Source organism: Leucopleurus acutus, assembly GCF_964270905.1.
Source record: "Leucopleurus acutus genome assembly, chromosome: 2".
NCBI classification, from domain to species: domain Eukaryota; kingdom Metazoa; phylum Chordata; class Mammalia; order Artiodactyla; family Delphinidae; genus Leucopleurus; species Leucopleurus acutus.
This window is the reverse complement of record NC_139143.1, coordinates 62,908,273-62,934,864: the sequence shown is the minus strand read 5'-3', so window position 1 is coordinate 62,934,864 and position 26,592 is coordinate 62,908,273. Positions and strand designations below refer to the sequence as shown.

At 36.5% G+C, this 26,592-nt stretch overlaps 1 protein-coding gene across 5 annotated transcripts in view; it reads left to right on the top strand.

Moving 5' to 3' along the window:
• RABGAP1L (RAB GTPase activating protein 1 like) overlaps positions 1-26,592 on the top strand; it is a gene marked incomplete at its 5' end in the record, with an annotated part of 698,468 nt that overhangs the window by 387,664 nt on the left and 284,212 nt on the right. For all 5 annotated transcript variants that reach the window (XM_082834440.1, XM_082834438.1, XM_082834439.1 and 2 more), the window contains one exon: positions 22,428-22,541. In XM_082834440.1, the coding sequence (XP_082690566.1) occupies positions 22,428-22,541 (114 nt within the window). The remainder of the gene's footprint in view (positions 1-22,427; positions 22,542-26,592) is intronic.

Genomic DNA, 26,592 nt, shown 5'->3' with positions numbered 1-26,592 from the left:
CTTTTAAAAAAAAACAGCCATTAAGAAAAAATGAGCATGTCTTACTCAATGAAGAGTTTATATCATCTAGCTAACCAGCTATGCTTTGTTCTATAGTCATTTGAGGGTAGTTGATCTTAACACAGCCATATGGATTGAAGCTAGGATTGTAATATCCTTATCCCAGTATCCATGTTTTAGAGCCCCATATTTGGCAGCTCTCACGGTTGCCCTAAAAATTCCTTTTCAAAGGAGTTAGGTGTTCTTCTTTCCTGCTTATTTATATCTCCTTAGAATTAAAAAATTTCAGGGCTCCTTGAAATCCTAGTGTGTTCTAAGGCAGTGGTAGTCAAACATTCTTCACCCTCCCCATATATACATCTATTGGGTTGGCCAAAATGTTTGTTTGTTTTTTTTTTCATAAGATGGCTCTAGTAACACTTAGTTGTCTCTAACTTCATTCAAAACCATTTTGTTAGATTGTATGTGACAGCTGTCATATCAGTGTGCATTTAAAAGACATCAAAATTGGTGAATTTTTGTGTAGCCATTTTAACATCGAAGATGGAAGAAGAAAAGAAACATTTTTGGCATATTATGCTTTATTATTTCAAGAAAGGTAAAAATGGAACCGAAGTGCAAAAAAAGATTTGTGCAGTGTATGGAGAAGGTGCTGTGACTGATTGAACGTGTCAAAAGTGGTTTGTGAAGTTTCATGCCGGAGATTTCTTGCTGGACAATGCTCCATGGTCAGGTAGACCAGTTGAAGTTAATAGCGATCAAATCGATACATTAATTGAGAAAAATCAACGTTATACCACACGGGAGATAGCCAACATACTCAAAATATCCAAATCAAGCATTGAAAATCCTTTGCACCAGTTGGTTATGTTAATCACTTTGATGTTTGGGTTCTACATATAAGCAAAAAAAACCTTCTTGACCATATTTCTGCCTGTGATTCCGTACTTAAACTTAATGAAAACGTTCTGTTTTTAAAACATTGTGATGGGGGGTGAAAAGTGGATACTGTACAATAATGTGGAATGGAAGAGATTGTGGGGCAAGCTAAATGAACCACCACCAACCACACCAAAGGCTGGTCTTCATCCAAAGAAGGTGATGTTGTGTATATGGTGGGATTGGAAGGGAGTCCTCTATTAAGGGCTCCTTCCAGAAAACTGAACGATTAATTCCAACAAGCACTGCTCCCAGTTAGACCAACTGAAAGCGGCACTCGATGAAAAGCGTCTGGAATTGGTCAACAGAAAACTCAGAATCTTCCATCAATATAACTCAAGACCACATGTTTCTTTGATGACCAGGCAAAAACTGTTACAGCTTGGCTGGGAAGTTCTGATTCACCCACCGTATTCACCAGATACTGCACCTTCGGATTTCCTTTTATTTCAGTCTTTATAGCATTCTCTTAATGGAAAAAATTTCAATTCCCAGGAAGACTGTAAAAGGCACCTGGAACAGTTCTTTGCTCAAAAAGTAAAAAGTTTTGGGAAGATGGAATTATGAAGTTGCCTGAAAAATGGCAGAAGGTAATGGAACAGAAGGGTGAATACATTGTTCCATAAAGTTCTCAGTGAAAATGAGAAATGTGTCTTTTATTTTTACTTAAAAACCGAAGGCACTTTTTGGCCACCCCAATATGTTTTGTCTGTCAGAAGCAAGAGTTTTCAGAAATGATTCTATGAGATGCACTGTGGTATTTACTATTTCCTTTTTTCTTTTAATTCTGATTTTGACCCACCACACTGAGTATTAGATCATTATCATGATTCAGAAATGGAGATTTAAAATTCCCATGGCTCCTGGAGAAGCTCCAAGGATGGCTATGTATTTGCTAACCCCCGGTCTGTTCACCATGACTCTGTCTTAGAAGTCTTGGGTATGATCTGCTTGCCGCGTAGCATCAGAAGCCTTCAGCAGTTACCCAGCTTCCAGGTGCTAGAATTACTGCCCTCATGCTATAGGAAAAAAGCAAAAGAATTTCAGGCTTAATGATATCCACCATGAGTTGAATGCCTGTTATGTGCCAGGTACTACGATTGGCATATGTAATATCTAATCTTAAAAAATTCTGAAAATTAGAATTAGCATCATTATTTTGTTGGGGGAGTAGTGAGGATGAAGAAAACAAAGGTTAGAGCCATTAAGTAACTTGTCCAAGATTATATAGTTTGCAGGTGGCTTTAAAGCCTAAATTTTTTCACTACCATACACGTTCAGAAAAGGGCATTCCATTGTGAAGGGTCTTCTTTAATGCTGTTCTTTATTGTGCCTAAAGAAGATTGAGAGACTTGGAAAAAAACAAAAGCCCCAAAATGGACTTTGGTAATCTAGCCTGTAAGCATTCTCCCTCCTTAAATAGAGAATTCAGGCAGTGTCAACATAATTAGGTCAATACTCTCTCAATACAGGGTTAATTAAGCTTGCTTCCATAATTTTTGGCAGTACCGGAAGCAGTTATCTCTGAGATTTTCACATCTTCTGTGAAGTTCTTTGAAGCCAAGGCCTATAGAAAATGTTTAAGACCATGTCCCTGTTTATACTTTTTACTGATGTTTATCTGTTAGTCCAGGATGGTAGGATAAATCCTAGTTAATTATATCCCATATGGAAGTATGGCTAAGAAACATTGTTCTTGGTAATGGGCTTAGCCATTTCATAAGAAACCTTGGCAGAGGAGAGCTTCAGGATGGAGGCATAGGAAGATCCTGAACTGACCTGCTCTCACAGACATGGCAAAACTATAGCTACATATGGAACACTTACCTCTGAAAAAAAACCCGAGAACTAAACTTTGTTTATTCAAAATGAAGGATAAAAGGGCCACATTGAGATGGGTAGGGAGAAGCAGAGATGCAGTCTCACCAAAACTCCCACTCCAGGTACAGTGACCCATAATTGGAAAGGATCTCACAAATATGGAACTTTTCCCTGAGGAGAAAGGGGTTTGTGCCCACATCAGGCACCCCAACCCTTGAGACCTGCACTGGAGAGAGGAGTCCCAAAATGTCTGGCTTTGAAAACCACAGGGCTTATGTCCAGGAGAACCACAGGGCTGTACAAAATGGAGATTCTGCTTTTAAAGGGCTCACATGTAAATTCACTCACCTGGGGTCCCAGTGTAAAAGCAACAGTGTGAAAAGATCTTAGACCATATGAAGAGATTCATTTGCTAATCTTACAGTGTCTGTCAGAGGGGCAAAAGCCCACTGGAATTCTCTCCAGGGACAGAGGCATTTGCAAGCACCATATTTTATGTTTTCCTTCTACCTTGTTAGTGCTGGTGCTGGTAGGAGCCATTTTTGCACTCTCACCCTAAGCTGCTGCTGCTTGCCTCACTGCATTGCTGCTATGCCCTGCCAGAAGCAGCAGGCAAGTGCCCCATCCCTCCATGACCCCCCCAAGGCTAGCACGTGTGTGCAGCCCACCCTAGGGATGCCCGTTGAACCCTGGGCTCTGGTGACCAAGGGGGGGTTGTGTTTCTGGGCCCCACAGATCTGAAACAATGCGAGAGATAGTTAGAGAGACATCCAGAAACTAGGACAAGGTTAAACAGTAAGGTTCATCTCCTGCATGGGGTCACGCCTTCAAGACAGGAGAGAGAGCTGTTTCACTTGTCTTGTAGAAGCAAACATAGAGTCAAGCAAAATGAGGAAACAGAGGAATATATTCCAAACAAAAGAGCAAGATAAAACTCCAGAAAAAAACCTTCATGAAACAAAAAGAAGTAATTTGCCTGATAAAGAGTTCAAATCAATGGTTATAAAGATGTTTGAATGGTCACCAAACTTGGGAGAAGAATGGATGAACAGAGAGAACTTCAATAAAGAGATAGAAAATATTAGAATGTATCAAACAGGACTCACAAATAATATAGTAACTGAACTAAAAAATACACTAGAGGGGTTCAGCAGCACACCAGATGAAGCAGAGAAAAAAGCAGTGATCTGGAAGACAGGGCAGTGAAACTCACCCAAACAGAACAGCAAAAAGAAAAAAGCATTTAAAAAACAGATAGCTTGGGCTTCCCTGGTGGCGCAGTGGTTGAGAGTCCGCCTGCCGATGCAGGGGACACGGGTTCGTGCCCTGGTCCGGGGAGATCCCACATGCCGTGGAGCGGCTGGGCCAGTGAGCCATGGCTGCTGAGCCTGCGCGTCTGGAGCCTGTGCTCCGGAACGGGAGAGGCCACAACAGTGAGAGGCCCGTGTACTGCAAAAAACAAACAAACAAACAAAAAAAACAGATATCTTTAGGGACCTATGGGACAATATCAAATGGAAAAAATTTGCATCGTAGGGGTCCCAGAAGGAGAAGAGGGAAAGAAAGGGGAAGAAAACTTACTTGAAGAAATAATGGCTGAAAATTTCCCTAACTTGGGGAATGAAACAAACTTCCAGATCCAGAAAGCCTAGAAAGTTCCAAACAAGACGAACCCAAAGAGACCGACAGCAGCACGCTACAATTAAAATGTCCAAAGTTAGAGAGAGAATCTTAAAAGCAGCAAGAGGAAAACAACTTGTTACATACAAGAGAACCCTCATAAGACTATCAGCAGATCTCTCAGCAGAAACTTCACAGGCCTGAAGGAGGTGGCATGATATATTTAAAATGCTGAAATGAAGAAGCTTCCAATCAAGAATGCTCTAAACAGCAAGATTATCGTTCAGAGTTGAAGTAGAAATAAAGAGTACTTAAGACAAGCAAAAGCTAAAATCCCTAAACTATCCCTACAAGAAATGTTAAAGGAACTGAATAAACATTTTCCCAAAGACATGCAGATAGCCAACAGCCACATGAAAATCATGTGGGAAATGCAAATCAAAACCACAATGAGATACCATATCACACCTGTCAGAATGGCTGTCTTCAGAAAGACAACAAATGACAAGTGTTGGCAAGGATGTGGCTAAAAGGGAACCCTCCTGCACTGTTGGTGGGAATGTAAATTGGTGCAGCCACTATGGAGAACAGTATGGAGGTTCCTACAAAGATTAGAATTAAAATTAGAATAAAATAGAATTACCATATGATCCAGCAGTACCACCTCTGGGTATTTACCTGAAGAAAGTGAAAGTACTAATTTGAAAAGATATATGGACTCCAGTGTTCATTGCAGCATTATTTACAATAGCCAAGATATGGAAACAACCTAAGTGTTCATTGAGGGAAGAATGGATAATGAAGGTATTTTATTTATATATACATATATATATATATATATATATGTATATATAATGGAATAGTACTCAAAAAAAGAATGAAATCTTACTATTTGTGACAGCATGGATAGTCCTTGAGTGTACTATGCTAGGTGAAATAAGTCAGACAGAGAAAGGCAAATACCATATGATTTCACTTATATGTGGAATCTAAAAAACACAACAAACAAAACAAAACTCATAGATACAGAATGATGGTCAGCAGAGGGTAGAAAGGTTGGGGGGTGGGTGTTATGGGTGAAGATCAATATGTACATACTTGCAGTTATAAATAAATCATGGGGATGTAATGTACAGCATGGTGACTATAGCCAGTAATATTGCATTGTAAATTTGAAAGTTCTGAGAATGTAAATCTTAAAAGTTCTTATTACGAGGGAAAAAAAAACCAATTGATAACTTTGTGTGGTAACAAATGGTAACAAGACTTATTGTGATGATCACTTCACAGTGTATACAAATGTCAAATCATTATGTTGTACACCAGAAACTAATATAATATTGTATGTCCAACACTTCATTAAAAATATTTTTAAAAAAGAAAAAGGGGGAGATATACAATTTTTTTTTAAGAAAGAAAGAAACCTTGGCATATCAGGAGTGGCAGAAGCAAAAGCATAAGCAGTTCTTCTCTGGAATGTTTAATCATAGGCCTACAACTTGCACACTTGGAGGCAGGTATTGAGAACTTCATAGCCATTCCTTTTTCCTCCTTTCTGTTTTTACTTCCCCACTCAAAAGACATTTTTCTTTTCCCCCTGCAGAGAGAAAGGTTTGTGACAAGGGATTGAAGATATTGAGTGTGGCTTTTGAGTTAAAATTTAGACCTGTATTGTCCATTTGTGGTAGTCACTAGCCATATGTACTTTCAAGCACTTGAAATGCAGCAAATCAGAATGGTGTACGTGTAAAAAAATAAATACCAGATTTTAAAGACAGTGTGGAAAAAGAGAATGTAAAATATTTCAGTGCTAATGTTTAATATTGATTACATGTTGAGATAATAATGTTTCAGATTCATTGGGTTAAATTAAATATGTTATTAAAATTAATTTCCCCTATTTCTTTTTACTCTTTTAATGTGGCTACACAAAATTTTTACATTACATATGTGGCTTGCGTTTGTGACTTGTGTTGTACTTCTTTTGGACAGCATTGATTCTAGACCAATACTTCAGCTGCATCACCCAGCCTAGTTATGAATTATGGCCCCTTAACTAATTTCAGGACTCTGTCTACCCAGAGAGGGCTAAATTTTGCCCAATATATATATTTTTGGATCCTGTACACCTCCCTACTCCTGCTTGAAGGAGTATTTGGCAATTTACTGGACAGGTAGGGCACATAAAAGAAAATCAGTCAAGTTTGCTCAATTAGAGGTGAGGACAGATGGTCTTGTTGGATGGGGTGGGAATACTAGGCCCAGAGGCAATGGATTTGCTGAGGATATTCTGTGAAGCAATTTTAAGGAAGTTCAGCAAAGTTCAGATTTTTCCCATTTTGACTGTCTCAGGGGTTTTGGTTTTGATTGAAATATCAACTACTTCCAAGATAATTGTGCATTTTTCAGTGCCCCTGTCTCACCTAGTCACAGTCTGTGTGGTTTACCTTCAGAGACTGTCAAAGCCTTAGTGAGTCCAGCCCCATTAGGGACTGGTAGGGGCTGGGATGGTAGGCTGTCAGTCTCTGAGCCTTGGGAGCTAAACTCCTGCTGGTTAGTTGGTTGCAGCCAAAAAGATAAAAGTAGCTGATGAAAATTGTTTCAAAGGAAGTGGACTTGTGTGTTTTATTAAAGAAGTTTCTGTTTAAATTGTTTTCAATTAGAAATTCTCTTTTAATGAGTATATGAGAAGAAAAATTACATTTTTCAATTAATGTACAATATAATCAAAGACTAACAATTGGTTCAAAGGTATATATTATAATCAGATACTATAGTTACTTGGTCTATGAAATTTCAATTAGGAATTTTAAAACCATTCAGAGAAACAAGAATATTTAAGAAATGGCTTCTAATATTTATTTACTTCAACTTTTTAATTAAAAAGATCATTTAAAATATGCAACCCATAAATTTTAATTTTTCCTGGATTGGAGTTGTATGTGAAGGTTGCTTGTCCCCAGGCCATCATACCCACCAAGTCTTTCAAGTTGTGCCTTAATACTTCTTCATATCAATATTTGCAATGTAAATACCAGGGCAATAAGTCATCCTTTGATAAGGCATAGTACAGTACTAAAAACTCAGTGTAGTTTTATGTCATTCTGCTAATTTTGAAGCCACTTTCTTCTTAGACCAGAAAAGCTTTTCATATGTTAATTGATTGGTCTTTATTTGGCATTTGAACGGAGGAGAGACAATGTTGACTAAGTAAACATTCTCAGCATCTTTGTCTTCTATTCACTGGGAGGAATCTTTATCTGTTCCCTGCCTTCATGTCTGCAGGGAACCTCAGCTATATCTTAATTTGATCTTATTTTCCAGGTCATCAATTCAGTTTTTCTGTGCCTCACAGGCTTGGTATTCTTACTAATAATGGTATCTGTCCATTGTTATCTAGATGTCCTCATTTTCCTCTCAGTCTTTTGTAGTTTAGAACAGATCTTTCTGATTCTATTCAAAACAGTTTCTGTGGCTTTTAAATAATATTTGCTCAATTTTTAAGTAAATTTAACACAGCTTTCTTGAGAAGTCAAATTGACTAGTTTATATCAAATATGGTACCTTTTAGACCAAGTGTTTAAAAGCAACTTGAACAAAATGATATATGAAGAGTACTCAGGAATTGATTTTCCCTATACTGTGATAATAGTAATCTGATAAGACTGCCCAATTTAGCAAAAATAAAAATACAGCACACCTGCTTAAATTCAAATTTCAGATAAACAAAAAAATAATTTTTTAATATAAACAAGTAAGTCCTATGCAATATTAAATCCCATGCAGTTGAACTGGGCATCCTATATTTTATCTGGGAACCCTAAAGCTGGGGCAAAGCACAGTAGTTTCTGACCCTTGAGGAATCATGAAATTTTAAGACAACTAAAGCTCACATTGTAGCTGAGCACATTGAATTGAATACATTTTCTTTATAGGGCACTGATTTTTGTAGTAGTTGCCCTACTTAAATCGTTCAGTAAAATGCAAACAAAAAGCTAACAAGTCAGGAATTCTACTCATGAAATATTGTTGAGCCCTCCTCCCCTCCAATGTCATTCCCCCCGCCCCCGCAACTTTGCCCACATGGCCTTGATCTCCCTAGGGGTAATGGCATAGTGGTATTGCAATACCTGCGTTCAGGGTTAAAGCCAGAGCACTTTTTTTTGCCTCACTTAGCCCATCCCATCTCCATCTCTTTCCTTACTTTTAGGAGTTGCAGGTATTCCTCTAGTGGCAAAAGCAGAGGTGTCCTCTTGACTGATACTCTGGGTCAGAGTGCTATATCTTTGTTGTTTAAAGAATCAAAATCCTTTCCCCTCTCTGTGGCTCTCAGATTTGCTATGTTTGTGGCAGGTTTTCTGGCTCATGCTGTCGTGTTTCAGGGCTGCGTTATTTACTATTGTGATTTTGAACACGTTATCACAGCTATAGCATGAAATACCAACTTGGAAGAGCACTGCTTTCAGTGGCTCCTTAGATAATTGCAGCATTACATCGTCTTCATAAAGCATTTCAGCCTATGCTAGGTTGAAGATAGATTTAGGTAAAATGTGTGCTTTCTGATGATCATGATAAATCTGTGTAAAGGCTTCTTTGATTCTTTTCTGTATATCAGGCAGTTAACATTATGAACTAAAATGTGATAACTTGCTCCAAAGTTATCTCCAAGTATCCCCTGGCAAAGCAGGGTTTTGAACAATGAGACTATGTTTTTTGTGGGTGAAAAATGTTAACCGTGGCATTGGCTATGGCAGATAACATTCTGCCTTATGATGGTTTTTATAATCCTTGTCCCCAAGGAGCCTGCTCAAAGCATTTCACAAGGCAGATGTGAGTGACCAAGCACAGAAAATTTGCCCCAACCTAGCTTTCATTTGTGGCTCAGAGTGGGGCATGACCTACCCTTTACTTAACTAGAAACACAAGCTCTTCCTTTATTCTCTGCCTTTCTGCTTTGGTTGACCATTTTCTCCTTTCATAGAATCACTTATTCCACAAGTATTTTTGTTTAGCTCCTACTACATAGGGTACTACATGAGTTACTATAAGACACCATCTCTAGGAGCCAGGAGCTTAGTGGAGGTAAAATATGTCTTACCCCAAGGCAATATATAGTAAGTTTTATCTAAGTATATACAAGTTGGTATCATAAGAGCATAAAGGAAGAAGATACTCTTTTCACTTCGGATCATTAGGACCTTACCATGGAAGAAGTCTGATATGAGCCTTTATAAATGGACAGGATTTCAGTAGGGGAAAATGTGGGAAGTAGGGTCATCCAAGACAGAGGAAAGTGCACAAAAACATTAAAATTTGAAAGAACAGTGAAACTATGTGGAATGGGATGTGATTCAGATGGAATGAATAAGGATTTTTTTTCTATTTGAGGATAGCAGGTGGGACCATACTGTAGATGGATTTGAATGCTACCCAGGAGCAAAACATTGATTTATCACTAAAATATGTAAAATAGCTAAACAACAAGGAGCTACTATCCTTGCACAGGGGACTATGTTCAATATCTATTAATAACCTATAATAGAAAAGAACCTGAAAAAGAATATATATATATTTGTATAACTGAATCACTTTGCTATAAGCCTGAAACTAATACAACATTGTAAATCAACTATACTTCAATTAAAAAAAACTATGTATTACCAAAAATAATAGTAAAACATTTGTGATACTGTAGAAAAACAACAGCAACAACAACAAAACAGTGTTTTAGGTAGATTAACCTGAAAGTACTGTGCAGACTGATTGAAAGAGAGAAAATCTCTGGGACGATTTAGAGGCCATTGAAAGAGCCTAAGCCTAAAGTGATAATATCCTGAACTATGGTGATGGTGCCAGAAAAGGACATATGTCCTAGCTGACCTAAATAATGCTTGGTTTCTCTGAGCAGTAATATGAGTTATTTTCGTATTGTGAACTACTTATAAATTGTACCTATGTACCATCTGTATCTTCCTTTGATTTAATATGGTATTAAGACAAATAAAGAACCTGAACCTATTAAGTACTATAATCCAGAGGTACAATGAATAGGAAAAAATTTCCTGATTCTTACCTAACCTTGATCTCAATCTACTACTTGAAGCTTTTTTTTTTTTTGCGGTACGCGGGCCTCTCACTGCTGTGGTCTCTCCCGTTGCGGAGCACAGGCTCCGGACACGCAGGCTCAGCAACCATGGCTCACGGGCCCAGCCGCTCCGCAGCATGTGGGATTTTCTCGGACCGGGGCACGAACCCGTGTCCCCTGCATCGACAGGCGGACTCTCAACCACTGCTCCACCAGGGAAGCCCCTACTTCGAGCTATTTTATTGAGAAAGAGTTAACATGTACACTATGAAAGATACTTCAGATTTCTAAAAAATCATATTTAATGTAATTTGCTTCTAGCAGTGTTTTAAACACGTTAATTATGTGATTCATCTCTCTCACTTTTAAAGTAAAAAGACTAATTTTTTTAAAAATGCAGCACTTGAGTGTGTCTTTATCTTTTATGGCTTTTCATATAAAATGACGTCAAATTCAGTGAGAAAACTCCAAACAGCTTTTTGTAATGATGATTTTTGGCAATTCCAATAGTGGTAGAATTTCTAATTTCTATTTTAAGATAGAGATCCATTTTGATTTTTTGTAGTTTATATAATGTCTGTAATTATTTTCATGTGTCTTCTTTGGTATTAGGAGCAAGAAGATTTTGGTATGCATTTTGCTGTGAAATTTTGATTTGGAAATCTATGACTCCTTGTCATCATCTTTGGTTTTGGTGCAAATTATCTCCTTTTGTCACTGTTCTTGACTAAATAAGGTTAGAACAGAATTGAAAACTCAAAGTAAAAATTATAAAACTTGAGTCTCTTCATCATAGGGAATACATGCATATTTCCCATGCCTGCTTCACTTATTCTGATTTATTCAGCACCCATTTATGAAGCACATACTAAAGTCTCAGGCTGCAAGGAAAACAAAGATAAATAAGAACTGATTGTAGTCTACCTGGGGGTGGCAATCAAGTGGGGATATTCAGACACGGGTACCAGTTAATTAAAAAAGCAGAGTAGAAGACCAAAGGACAAATTGATTAAGAGAGGAAAAGGGAGAAGACTCCTAGAATAACTCTTTGTATGTCAGCTCAGACATGGAAGTTCACTCTGCTGAGAATTAGAATATAGGAAATTCTGAATTGAATTTTTCACTTGTTAAGTTTTAGATGTGGAGTGATAGGTCTGTTAGACCAGTAGTTCCCAAATAACAATTTGTGGACTTTTACTCAAGGTTGCATAGATCTTTGTTAAAAATACAGATTGCCTGGAAGTACTATAGAGAATTGGTAGATTAAATCTAGGTGAAATCTGGGTTCAGAAATAAATTTTCAGATGATTCTGATAATCAGTAAGGTTTGGCATCTACTTTAGTAAAGATCTAGGAGAGAAAAGACAGATGGTAGTTGAAGTTACAGGAGTGGATGTGATTTCCTGGGGAGAGCATGAAGAGCGAGCACAGAACAATGCTAAGGATGTAACACCATCAGATAAGGAGTAGGCAGAGGAGGAATCAGCAAAGAAACTAAAAAAGGAATATACTGTGTCAAGGAGCTGGAATATATTTACCTAGATCCTCTAAGTCTTAGAATAGTAATGCTCATTTCTGAGTCCATATAGAGAAAAACAGTGCAGAATAAAAATCTTTAGGTTTCTACTCATTATTTGGCTTTATTCCAAAAAGGATTAATCAGATTTCAAATGTGCCCTCTTGCAAAAAGATTGCTACTACTTCCAGAGAAGTCTGTTGGAGAAACAGAAATTGACCCTCTTGGTTAGAGAATTATGAACAAAGTAGAGTATCAAAAAAGAAAGTTGAAAAAAAAAACAAAAAATACCTTATTGTACACTTTCTGTATTAAATTAGAATATTTAATTTATTGAAATGACCTTTATAATTGAGAACTAGAACTATTATAGTCTCTCAGGAACAAATCCTTCTGTTCTTAGCCCTTCCTGTTTCTTTTGTTATTGTTCTTGTGGTGATCAGTGCATCTCCTACTCCTATGTGAGTAAAAACTGATATTAATGGAAACATGTACTGTTACAAAAAGGAGTAAAATGGCAATTTTATGTAACCTGACTTGATATAAAAATTAATTGGATTTTTCAAAACCCACATCCCAGTATAGAGTAACTTCATTTACTTGGGGGTGTAGTTATTGTTTACTTACACTCACTCTCCTTTGAGGTTCCAGATGATCCTTTATGCAAGTTAATTAGAGGGTCATATCAGCAGTTGTGTGACCTACTTTTAATTTAATGGTCGTTACTGATTACATATGGATTTTTGAGGAGCTCATTGAACAGATGGCCAATGGTCAATAGTGGTCCAACATTTTTAACGTTTGAGGTTCTACATTAAAAGGTCATCTGAATTAACATGGTATTGGAGGACTATTTTATTGTGAATAGTATTTTGTCAAAGACAGATGAAAAGGCAGGCAATGATACATATCTTTGAATAGAGAAAATTTACTGGTGGGAATACCACAATGAAAAACTTCATATTTGTTGATGGCCAACTTGTTAGAATTTAACCAATTTCAAAGTTAGAGAGGGAGCATAGTCCACACAAGATTGCCCTTACTTCTAACACTAGTTGTGTCAAGTTGTTACCAAAATCACCCTCAGGTTCAGTAATTCACTAGAAGCACTCCCAGAACTCAATGAAAGCTGTAATACTCATGGTGACATTGTATTACAGCTGCAGGATACAGATTAATGCTTGCCAGGGATGAAGCACATTGGACAGAGTCCAGGAGAAGTACCAAGCATGGCTCTTCCTTTGTCCTTTCCCCACGGAGTCATGGACAATGTAGCTTTCCTGACATCAGTGTGTGACGATATGCGTGGAGTATTGCCAGATAGGGAAGCTCACTTGAGTCTTGTCCAGAGTTTTCACAGGGGCTTATTCATGTACTGCTCACATGACTAACCTTTAGTCTCCAGCCTCTCCATAGGTAGAACTAATACTGCATGCCCCGAAGCCCCATGGTAAGTCATATTGTTAGGCTGTTGAGTGGTCAAGACCCACATGCAAACAAAGACCTCCTATTACACTTGCAAGGGCCTAGAGATCACCTCCTAGAAGCCAATGGCAAAGGCCAGTTCTCTTTTTGGGTAAGGCTGATTCTTCACTACACACAATTCTTTCAGATAATAAAAGCAGATGAGGCCCAACTGAAACAATAGTTCACAAATCTGACTACAAAGACCATGGCAGATGAAATGACTCCTTGTTGTCTGCAGGATTAAAACGTCTTCATTCAAGATTACATTTCCATATTCTAGATCCCACTCAACTTGCCCTTTATAAATTTCCTTCTATAGTCAGTTAGAATCATATTTCCTGGGCATGCCAAGTTCTTCCCTGCTTTGGAGCCTCTGCTCACACCACACTTGTATTCTCTTGAGATCTTTCAATTTTGTTGAGCCCATCTTGTCTACAGTGCTCAGCCCAGGCCCCATCTCCTGCGGAAGCCCACTTTCACCACTTGAACCTTTCGATAGTCACTTTCTTTACTGAATTCCTGTAGCTAACGTTACTCATATATCATTTATTTGGCTGTTAGCATATGGTTCCTTCCATTGATATTTTGTCTTTACAAGTAGATCTTAACCTCTTGCAAGTTAGGAACATTATGGACTATATCTCATGCCTTTTTGATCCTGTAGATCCTAGTACAATGTCTTGCACGTGGTAAGTGTTAGATAAATATTTGAATAGTAAGCTTTCATACAGACAGGTGCAACTAGGAACACATTGTTCAAATATAAGAGCTAAAACATCTTGTAAAAATAATCTAATTTATACTAACAAATTTCTGAGGTAACCATGTTAATCCAAGAGAGTGTCAGAGTTATTTTTAGCAATTCATTGAAGGCATCTGCAAACATAAAGGTCAGCAAAATGCTGGAAAATGTCCAGAGAAGTATTGCCATACTGCTCCCACCTCAGGGCTTTTGCACATGCTTTCCGAACCTTTGCCTATAATGCTTTTTCTCTAAATATTTGAACATTAACTGAGAGAAGCAAACCCACTCTACCTGAAACATCATTCTATTCCTCACTATATCTTTATCGTTTTATTTTTTTATAGTACGTTTCACTAACCAATATTATATACATGCTTTTTATGTCTTTTTCCTCAACTACTAGAACATAAAGTCCATAGGGGAGGGACATTGGCTTGCTAACAATTATATCCTCTGCACCTAAAATAGTGTCTGATTCTTAGTAGGTACTCTGAAAAGTATGTGTTGAATACGTGAACAAATTTGAACTATGCAGCAAATAGAAAGCTTAATTTTTTATGTACACTCAATTTTTATGTCATTCAATTCAAGAAGGTTAATTGAGCTCAAAGAGTTTCAAACAGAAGCATCTAAAATGATTGAAGGAATGGTAGAATGTTTTATAAATTATTAAAAAAAATTCAACCTATAAAAGCAGTAACTAGTGTATACATGGCCAAAGTTAATAAAATTATAAAATGTAATGATTAGGCAAAAATAGGCATGTTTATCAAATGCTGGTTATCAGAAGCATTCTTTAAAGTTTTGTGGAAAAAATGAAAGTGTTATTTTTACACAATGGTTAGTAAATATGTAGCACTTAATTTTTTTATTTATTTTAAAAGGGTTTAAAGGGCTGTTTTGTTAAAAATTATAATTAATAATTTTAAAATAATGCAAAATCAGAAATACATCTAACTTTGGAAAATAATAGCATGGAGTTCAGTTATTCTGCTTCATTTTAACAGGAGTTGCAGAGTTTATCATTGCCTGTTGATACGAGTTTCCAAGACTGTCAAGTACCCCAGTTGAACCTTTATTTTGGGAGAATGAGTGGTCAGCAACCCTGGGAATGAGGACATATCCAAATATGGCTATAGATGCATTTGGAGTCTAACCCCACATATTCATCATTGAGAGGTGTCTGACCTAGATTCCATAGGATCTCTGGGAAATCCAGGCTATGCTCATAGGCTGCAATGCTTCTTAGTCTTCTAGTTCCAAAGAATTGCTTTATTCTGTTCACATACTTCCCACTGCAGTCCCAGCACTTACTTCAGGATTAAGGTATTCATCATGAATATTGACTGGTCTTATGAAGACACTACTTCCTCTCCTCTCTCTTCTGTTCCCCCCTGCCCTTTGTTCTCATTGTTGCTACTCCCCGCTAAGAGATTTCTTTCTAGGTGAAGGCAGAATATGGCTTATACTTTTGACCTTTGTGTCAGGCTTTGATTCTGAGACATTTGGCAGCACATGTGTACAATGCCCAGGCAGCAGCTTGCTAACAATATGATTTAGTTGTCGTTTATTTCTTTGCTTCCATATTACCCTGCTTATGCTGAGATTTGCCCCCCATATTCAAGGAAAGAAGGCTGGCAATGATCCAACCTTTTTGTGTTACTGTTTCTAGCTCGTGATTTTAGTAGCATGTTTGAAACTAGAATGAACTTTTATGTTTTCTCCTTTCATCTCTGCCTCTTTGGATTTTTGGCAAACATCAAGGCAAATAAATCAGACCCACCACTGCAAACCCATCTGCTTTCAGGGACATGTAACTTGACTAGTTTGTGATGTTTTACCATAGATCTAGCTCCAACATAGAACTAAAGGAGGATCCCTGTGGAGTAAGAATAGCAGACACGTTTTAAGGTCAAGTTTTTTTAAAGCTCTGAATCATTTATCTGCTGACTGATTGTGGCTGCGCATGGTCTCCATTGGCATTTCTAATGACATTAACAAGTTGACATGGTACTTACAAAGTTGAAATGATTTTATAGTAGATGAAAAGTGAAAATGCAATTATAGTTTGGATTTGAAAATAGGCATTAATAAGAAAAGATGCTGTCATTGTAAAAATGTAGCAAATCAGGGTACAGCCAAAGGAGTTTGTTTATTAGGACATTACTTTTATACTTCATCTGGTGCTAAGGTCACATGTAAAAACACTCATCCTCATTGAAATACCTTTCCAGTTGTTGACAGCCTAGAAATTGTTTCCTAAGAAATAATATGGTATGGTCATCCAAACCTGTCTTCCTAATACTTGTTGACACTTCAATGCTGTATTCATTTGTTTCTCACGGCAAGTAAGTGATGATTCTCTTCAAATAGGAATTAAGAGGATTACAAAGATGTCAGGGTATATACATTATACTGGAAGAACAGCTCATGTAATACTCTTGATAACAGGCTATAAATTGTCTCCACTTAAAATGATCAAAAGTTAATCGAGATACTTATCATACCTCTTAGAGTTGGTTTTAAACTGATCTTCAGCAAGCTGAATTATATCCTCTGTTGGGCCATGGATTTTATCACACTAGGGACTGATGTATTTTTTAAGATAAGTTTTGACTTATGACTTAACAGTTTGGAAATTAAAGAAAATCCTTGAAAGATAAACTAAATAGAAATTTCATTTCTACGTGATGGTAGTGTCAGGGGTGTGTGTCTGGGTGGGTGATAAAACTCAACTTTAAAGACTTTCTTCTAAACCTCTCACTACTACTGCCTGCTTCTGGTCAGCTTTTATATGTGGCCCAACCTGATGCCTCCTTAGGCAGGATAGAAGGTGATCTCAAGGACTTTGCCCATAGTTACTTTCTTGATGGTGATGGTCCAGAAGGGAGCCATGCAATAGTGACAGTAGCATTTGTTCTGTCCCTAACCATGACTTCAACCCTTCTCTGATCCTCAGAAGCTGAATTCTAAAGTAATGAATGAAAATGGTAGCTGTTCTGACATATTTAGCTTTTACCATACCCTGTCCTTCCCAGTGTTTTTTTCTGGGTATATTTGTGTACATCTTCCTTTCTTGCATGAATATATGCAAGGCTGGGGCCAGAGTGTATATCAGTTGATGAAAACATCAGTTTATCCAAATAATTGTTCACTTTTGCTTTTTTTCATGGATTAATAGAAACAAGGATAATTTCAGACACATAAGATACATGATATAAAATTCAGAAGAGGGTGTGTATGCATTAACGTATCATCATGCTGAAAGCTCAAAGGGTATTGGTTTCATAATCATAATGTTCATGATATCTAAAGAAAAACAGTGGTTTATTTCATTATTTAAAGTGTACAAATACAGATGGATGTCTAAAATATACATTCACCAAAATTTTTAAATGTGCTTCTTAATTAAAATATCTAGGAATAAACCTACCTAAGGAGACAAAAGACCTGTATGCAGAAAATTATAAGACACTGATGAAAGAAATTAAAGATGATACAAATAGATGAAGAGATATACCATGTTCTTGGATTGGAAGAATGAACATTGTGAAAATGACTCAACTACCCAAAGCAATCTACAGATTCAATGCAATCCCTAGCAAGCTACCACTGGCATTTTTCACAGAACTAGAACAAAAAATTTCACAATTTGTATGGAAACACAAAAGACCCCGAATAGCCAAAGCAATCTTGAGAACGAAAAACGGAGCTGGAGGAATCAGGCTCCCTGACTTCAGACTATACTACAAAGCTACAGTAATCAAGATAGTATGGTACTGGCACAAAAACAGAAATATAGATCAATGGAAGAGGATAGAAAGCCCAGAGATAAACCCACGCACATATGGTCACCTTATCTTTGATAAAGGAGGCAGGAATGTCCAGTGGAGAAAGGACAGCCTCTTCAATAAGTGGTGCTGGGAAAACTGGACAGGTACATGTAAAAGTATGAGATTAGATCACTCCCTAACACCATACACAAAAATAAACTGAAAATGGATTAAAGACCTAAATGTAAGGCCAGAAACTATAAAATTCTTAGAGGAAAACATAGGCAGAACACTCTATGACATAAATCACAGCAAGATCCTTTTTGACCCACCTCCTAGAGAAATGGAAATAAAAACAAAAATAAACAAATGGGATGTAATGAAACTTCAAAGCTTTTGCACAGCAAAGGAAACCATAAACAAGACCAAAAGACAACCCTCAGAATGGGAGAAAATATTTACAAATGAAGCAACTGACAAAGGATTAATTTCCAAAATTTACAAGCAGCTCATGCAGCTCCATAACAGCAACAACAAAAAAACCCAATCCAAAAATGGGCAGAAGACCTAAATAGATATTTCTCCAAAGAAGATATACAGACTGCCAACAAACACATGAAAGAATGCTCAACATCATTAATCATTAGAGAAATGCAAATCAAAACTACAATGAGGTATCATCTCACACCAGTCAGAATGGCCATCATCAAAAAATCTAGAAACAATAAATTCTGGAGAGGGTGTGGAGAAGAGGGAACACTCTTGCACTGCTGTGGGAATGTGAATTGGTTCAGCCGCTATGGAGAACAGTATGGAGGTTCCTTAAAAAACTACAAATAGAACTACCATACGACCCAGCAATCCCTCTGCTGGGAATATACCCAGAGAAAACCATAATTCATAAAGAGTCATGTACCAAAATGTTCATTGCAGCTCTGTTTACAATAGCCGGGAGATGGAAACAACCTAAGTGTCTATCATCGTATGAATGGATAAAGAAGATGTGGCACAATGGAATATTACTCAGCCATAAAAAGAAACGAAATTGAGCTGTTTATAATGAGGTGGATGGACCTAGAGTCTGTCATACAGAGTGAAGTGAGTCAGAAAGAGAAAGACAAATACCATATGCTAACACATATATATGGAATTTAAGAAAAAAAAATGTCATGAAGAACCTAGGGGTAAGACAGGAATAAAGACACAGATCTATATGGGAACATATGTATATGTATAACTGATTCACTTTGTTATAAAGCAGAAACTAACACCATTGTAAAGCAATTATACTCCAATAAAGATGTAAAAAAAATAAAAGGTGAATAATAATTTTTATTTATTTATTTAATGAGTATTCAGTTTATACTAGACAGTGTGCTAAGCACTTTACACACGTTATCTTATTCTAAACAACATGAATTTGGTATTACCATCCCATTTTACAGATGAGGAAACTGAGTTTAATGAGATTAAATAACTTGTCTGAGATCCTATAGGTGTTAAGTGGAGTAGCCGTAAATCGAACCAATGAGTTTGTCTGGCTCCAGAGCCACTAAACCACCATATTGGACTGAGGATCAGAATGGGAGACGCATCTAATGGGAAGTAAATTGTGGGTGAAGTTGTGAGTCTCTAGATATTGGTGAATTAGCTGTCCATGAAAGAGTGAATTCTTCCCTCTTCTCTTTCTGAGGATAATTGTCAGGACTTAAGGAGACTGCTTGTAGGGACCTTCCAAGAAAATGACCTCGTATCAGTTTTGGTTGTGCTATAAAGTGTTTTTAGCTATATTTTATAAAAGGTTTTCACATGAAACTTTTTAACTCCAGATATTTGGATGGCAAATTATTTGGCTTCTTTTTTGTCCTTTTCTGTTCATTTTATTTCTTGTAAAAGTTGACAGCTATCATTGGAATAAGTCTTTAAAAAAGAAAAAAGGAATGAATATTGAAGAGAAAAATGATTTTGTCTTCCTTTTACAACGTTAGGTTTAGTGACTCCCTGACTCAAATACTTTAATGATTGAGTGAGTAAATTTGGGGGATTAGATGTGGATTCGTGAATATATACTATTCCTATTCTCAGCAGTATGGGTAATTGGGAGATGGTTAACTTTAGCTTTTGCTTTGAAAACACGATTATTTTCTCTAATCTAGTGTGCCGTTTCATTCATATTAGTCTATTTGTAAGACTCTAGTGTACCTCTTAACTTTCACTTATATGAAAGGGATCAGTGAATAATGTAGCAAAATAGCTTATTTAGTTAATAAAGTGAAGTTCCAGAAATTATTCCCTTAGCCAACTGAGAGCAATATGTAAGAAGAAAACTCTAGAAACACACATATGTAGAAAGCATTTAAAAGTAATCATAGGAAAGGAAAGTTTACTAAGTACAGAAAAGTTTATGATTTTTATTTTCATTTGATTTTGCCCCTTTATTTTTTAAAACAAACAAGGAAGATTCAATTATTCATAGAAAAAAATTAATCAGTATTATACAAAGTTACTTCCTGGAAACTTTTGCTCAATTTCCCTTTTTCTGAATCAGGCTGTTGGTACCATTTAAACACAGCATGATGCCAGTAGAGTAGGCAGTTTCTAGGGAATATAGTCCAATGATTTCTCTCCCTCAACATCTCAAAAAGTGCAAAAAGAGATATCCTGTGAACCATTCAACATGTTTGCCCCTAAAATAGTTCAGCTTGGGAGGAGTAAAATTTTCATTGGTAATTTTCCAAATAGTTTGTAAGTGGAGACTTACTGTGTGGAAAGAGCACCCTTCTGTTGGAGAAAACCTGGGCAGTGAAAATTCATCTGCCTGGTACCAGATTCCCCTACTTAGATTCCATAACAGACCAGATAAACCGTACATTTCATAATATATCTCTTTATACATTACCTTTCTATTTACCATATTCTAAAGCCCCTATCTCACCCCAGTTTTCTTTATCATTAGAAATTACATTTACTGTGATAAATATAAACTTTCTATGTATCCTTTTACTTAAGTTATGGTAATTTTTTGAAAGTTCCATTTTTATTTGGTTTTAGAATTCCATTCCGGTAAGCTATCAGAATTTTTTCTGGACTGATTTGTAATATGTTTGATGTTTGCTAGCAAATTTGGAACTTTTCAGTTTTCATCCTTTCTCTATGTGATATAAGATCTAATTACTACTCAGCATGATATAGCAGCTGAAATGAAAAAGGCAGCAAGAGAAGGCACTGGCTTAACTTAGAGCTAATCAACTACATCCTTCTTATGTACTTCTCAGCTAGAGAGAGAAAGAGAAATAGCATTATTAAAGTAACTCATGAATTAAAACTCATTTTTTTTCTTTGCTTGATTTTAACTGAAAGAGGGGATTTGTTCAAATCTTTATGGGAGCGAGACATTAAATAATACTTTTAATTTGCATTAATAGTCATTGATGCTTCTTTAGTTGTGCAGAATGTTTCATTATTGGGGTTGGTAGAAGTAGTCCCATCCCATTTTCTTGACATTTAAACAGATAAAAACATTTACAGAAGTAAAATAAAATCAAGTGAATGATTAATCATTTTTTATAAGGCTTAGAACTTTTGGATCTTGAATCTGTCTGGAAAAACAAAAAACAAAAAAACTCTAGATTTATCTTTAAAGCGTATGTCATTTTAATATGTTGGTTTGAGGGCTTTTTATTTTCTGAAGTGAGTGAGTTGGGTAATTACCCATTGGGAGGAAAGATTGATTTTATTTTTTAAATGACTATGGTCTGAGTTTTCACATATCAGATTGTCAAAAATTAAAAAGTCAAATAATATTTGGTTTGGGACAAGTGCAGAGAAACACATACTCTACCACTGTTTGGATTATGTGTTGGTACAATGGAAATGCATATTTATTGACCTAGCAATTCCACCTCTAAGAATATATCTCGAACATGTATGTATAAAAATGTTCCTAGTGATATTATTTGTGATATAAATAGAAAAAATGCAAAAAAAATCATTAATAAGAAAATATTAAATAAATTATGGTGTGTCCATATCCAGGTGTGCCTCATTCTTTTTAATAGTTGCTATTAAAGAAAATAAAATACATTTGCATGTACTGATCAAGAATATTCTGTAAGTTATCCCATTAAGTGAAAAGAGCAGATAATTTTCTTCTATTTGTGCTTCAAAAAGCAAAGGATGGAGAAGTGTGTATACAACTTCCCTCCCTCCCCTCCCCCTCACATAAACACACAGTCACAAGTCTAAAGATAGATGGATGAAAGGACACAAAAGAAATTGTTGATAGTATTTATCTCTGATGAATGGGACTATGGGTCTGGGATGGAAGGCAGTTTTTTTTTTTGTTCTTTTTTTTTATGGAGAGGGCAGCATACTATTTTTGTGCTGTTTGAAATTTTTTGACATTAATTTTCATAATTAAGAAATTTAAAATTAATGACCAAGTCTACTTTTTTTTTTTAGGACTCAGCCCAGGAGAGTGTTATTACTCGAGATATTCATCGTACATTTCCTGCACATGATTACTTTAAAGATACTGGAGGAGATGGCCAGGAATCTCTGTACAAGATCTGCAAGGTAGGACCCTCCACCTTATTTTTTTCTAATTTATTATATAGGGCTATATTTTAGGAATCCATCTTAAAGATTTTTAGATTTGCACTGTGCCATGTTCTCTGCTTTATACTTACACTACCAGATCCTCAGTACTGAGTCCTGAGGGTGACTTTTGGGCTGCATGTTCTGTGCCTTCTTGTGGTGGAAGAGGTGTAGTATGACCTCAGTTTGGCTTTGATGCTAACAGGAAAGGAACAGAACGTCCTCTCAGGCTACTGCAGTAAAGGCTCAGAGGAGTCCTGATGACTCTGTTCATCTGACAAGGTAATGTGGCAGTTGTCTCAATTTTTTGACAGTAGGCAAGAGTAAGAAACAGTGTGGCACCTGTTTTTGAATACTGGCAAGTTCTCTGATATTGTTGATGTATTCTGAGTTATGTCACATCATACATCTTTGTGCAGTTTTTATATCCCATTTTGAAATCTTTCTTCTCCCTCATTATTAGTAGATCTGGAAGAAAACTGTTTCCTGACTATCAGTATATATGCGTTGCTTGGATAAAAAAGGCTCTGTGTTTAATAGTGGAGAATAGCTATCAGATTATTAATTTCTCAAAGTTATATTAGAAATGAAGAATGACTTTTCAAATCATTATATATCGCTAACTTATATTGTCCATGCTAATCGAGGCCAAAGACTCAAAATTTCCATCAAATAAAGTTTTGCCCTTTATCCTCAAAGTTAAGATGCCCTGCAAAGTGTGATGGGTATACTCAACATTTGTCCTTACCTACCATTCCACTAGAGATTGCTGATGAATAGTGAACGACACCAAAAATCTTGTAATAATATGAAGAAAAAACAAACACCACGGCTAATTTTCAAGTTATGTAGTAAGTTTCTGAATAATCAAATTTAACCTTTTATTAAGTAGCAAAGATTAGCCAGTAGGTAGTCAGAAATATACTCACATATCAGTATCATTTAATATTTAGTTTTTTTTTAAATGGCACTTATAAAGTACTACCTGCATATGCTAACCAAGTAGGATTGATGTTTAATTCTGCAAATGGCACACTTTGCCTAAAATCCTTCTTTGTGCATGTTTGTGTTTTAGCCCTCTGCCTACTCCTGTCTTTCTTTTCTTTTTTTTTTTTTTTTTTTTGAAAGCTTTGCTTATCTGCTGGTGCCTGACTTACGTCCTCCCCTATGTGACAGAGGGTGTCACAAGCCTGCATCTAACATTAATTCATTAATTTATTTTTGCTGTGTTGAGTCTTCGTTTCTGTGCAAGGGCTTTCTCTAGTTGTGGCAAGCGGGGGCCACTCTTCATCGCGGTGCGCGGGCCTCTCACTATCGCGGCCTCTCTTGTTGCGGAGCACAGGCTCCAGACGCACAGGCTCAGTAGTTGTGGCTCACGGGTCTAGTTGCTCCACAGCATGTGGGATCCTCCCAGACCAGGGCTCGAACCCGTGTCCCCTGCATTAGCAGGCAGATTCTCAACCACTGCGCCACCAGGGAAGCCCTCCTGTCTTTCTTTTCTTTATTTTTTCTTTTCTCTTGATGTAGCCATTTTGGAGGATTATAAACGTACACACTGATCAGAAATCTGTTTTTATATGGATATATAATTTAGAGCTAGAAATGCATAACTAACTTAAAGTCTGAGAGTGTACTAATTTCTAGAAGGTGATATGTCATCTAGCTTTTAAAATGCCAAAAACCATCAAACACCACAAAAAAATGTATAATATATTTATTATATGCTTGTGAAAGGAAAACCTAATTATTAAAAAAAAATTTCTACCAGTTTTTTAAAAATAAATTTATTTATTTATTTATTTTTGGCTGCGTTGGGTCTTTGTTGGGCTTTCTCTAGTTGCGGTGAGCGGGGGCTACTCTTCATTGCAGTGCGTGTGCTTCTCACTGTGTGGCTTCTCTTGTTGCAGAACACAGGCTCTAGGTGCACGGGCTTCAGTAGTTGCAGCACACGGGCTCAGTAGTTGTGGCACACGGGCTTAGATGCTTCGCGGCATGTGGGATCTTCCTGGAGCAGGGCTCGAACCCAAGTCCCCTGCACTAGCAGGTGGATTCTTAACCACTGCACCACCAGGGAAGCCCTCCACCAGTTTTAAAATTCTACAAGCTAATTAGTCTCTGGCTTGTGTAAGGAAGATATCAAAATTTATATAGTTTCTAAGTTATTTAGAAAGGTCTGGCTTATAGTATATGGAACAACATTTTTCTCCTAGCATTTAGTATATTTTCAGGCATTCAGTAACTTTTCTCTCAATTTTTCTCTAATTGATACTAGATACTTTTTTTTCACATAGCTAAAACAGAAGGCTCTATGTGCTTGCAGCTTCTGCCTTACAGTTTTGCTCCATTGTAGTAAAAACAGTATTTGCTTCATTATGTAATATTTAGAGGGGAAATATCTGAAACACTACTAAACACAAAGATAAAAGTTAAATAGTTGGTACATTTAAGTAACTGATACCCCTTGCTTTCATATTGCAGATAATTCAACCTTGAATTCACTAGAAAGTATTTGTTATACATTCACACAGCTTGTGTAACCATTTAAAATTATCAATGTGTATTTTGTAACATGATCAAACAGTTTTAAATCTCTTTATGAGTAAAGAATATCATAAAAATATAGGTCTAAGACATATTATAATTACTGAGTAGCTTAAATTGCACTAAATTTTATGGAAAACAAAAGAATCCCGTTAAAAACATTACAAAATTCAAGGTAGTAAATAAAAGTTGATAAGGCTTTTAATATTGTGCTAAAATATATACTAAACATAACTTTATAATAGTCTTTGATAATGGAGGAGAGCAGAGATGAATATATCAGAAAATGTTGGAGAAACCAAAATTTGCTGGGTTCCTACCATGTGGACCTCTTGGTTTTTAATCGACACAATTCCTTCTCCTCTGGACCTACTATGATTTAGTAGTCCAGTCCTCATGCAGGGAAACCTCAGATGGTGGTGATAATCACAAAGAGGAGAGCCTACTTATGAGTAATTTAGAACTGAATATTCTTCTCGTTTGTACATCCACTTTCCTTTGCTTTTTGTATTCAATTTGAGCCATATGGCCTTTATCCTACCATGTATGACTTTTAAGGTCACTGAGTGTGGTCTACCTGTTCTATCATTTTTATTTCTAGAATAATATCTAACATCATACCTCAAATTCTTGGCAATAAAACTGAGTTTCCATTCTGGATACCTTGCACAAAACTGAAGAAACATTAATAAAACCTTGATCTTAAATCAGCCACTTTGTTATATAATGTATAAATACGGAAAGTTTTGCTTCTTCTTTACCAATTCTTATTCTTCTTTTTTCCTTAATTATTTTCTTGTCTTACTGCACTGACCAGAACCTCCATTATAGTGTTAAAATGAAGTATTGATAGTAGACATCCTTGTCTCACTCCTGATTGTAAATGAAATGCATTTAATGATTTACCACTAAGAATGGCGGTATTCACATCAGCAGCACACTTATAGAGTTCTTTTTAATACAGTACCTTCCATGTGTTATAGTAATTTTAAATTTACAGAGTATTTCCGTATATATTACCTCATTTATTTCTGACAACTCCTCATCAATGGAGCCTATTCTAGAAATATAATATGCTGTGCTGTTAAATTGAGACAGAAATTTGTTGAGAGAATTTCAGTTAGAATAAGTCCAGAAATCAACTCTGGTTTCAAGGATATAAGAGTCTGACTTTGGAGCTGAAAAGTTTTCTGTGACTCTGGTGAAATGAGGAATGATCTGAACTGTCAGGTTAGAGGGAGGACTGTTAAAACTCGCTGTCATGTTTTAATGGCCCTGTCAATTTTAGGTTTTGCCTCTTAATATCTTTTTCAGAGTAGGAGGAAGTCGAAGTGGTTCAAAGATTCTTCTGTTGTCATAAATTTATGCGTGGAAGTAGAACTGAAAGTATAATAGGATTCATAGGATTCTGGAAATGAGATAGCTTTGACATCCCTCCCTCCTTCCCTCCTTTCCTCCCTCCATTCCTCCCTCCCTCCCTCCCTCCTTT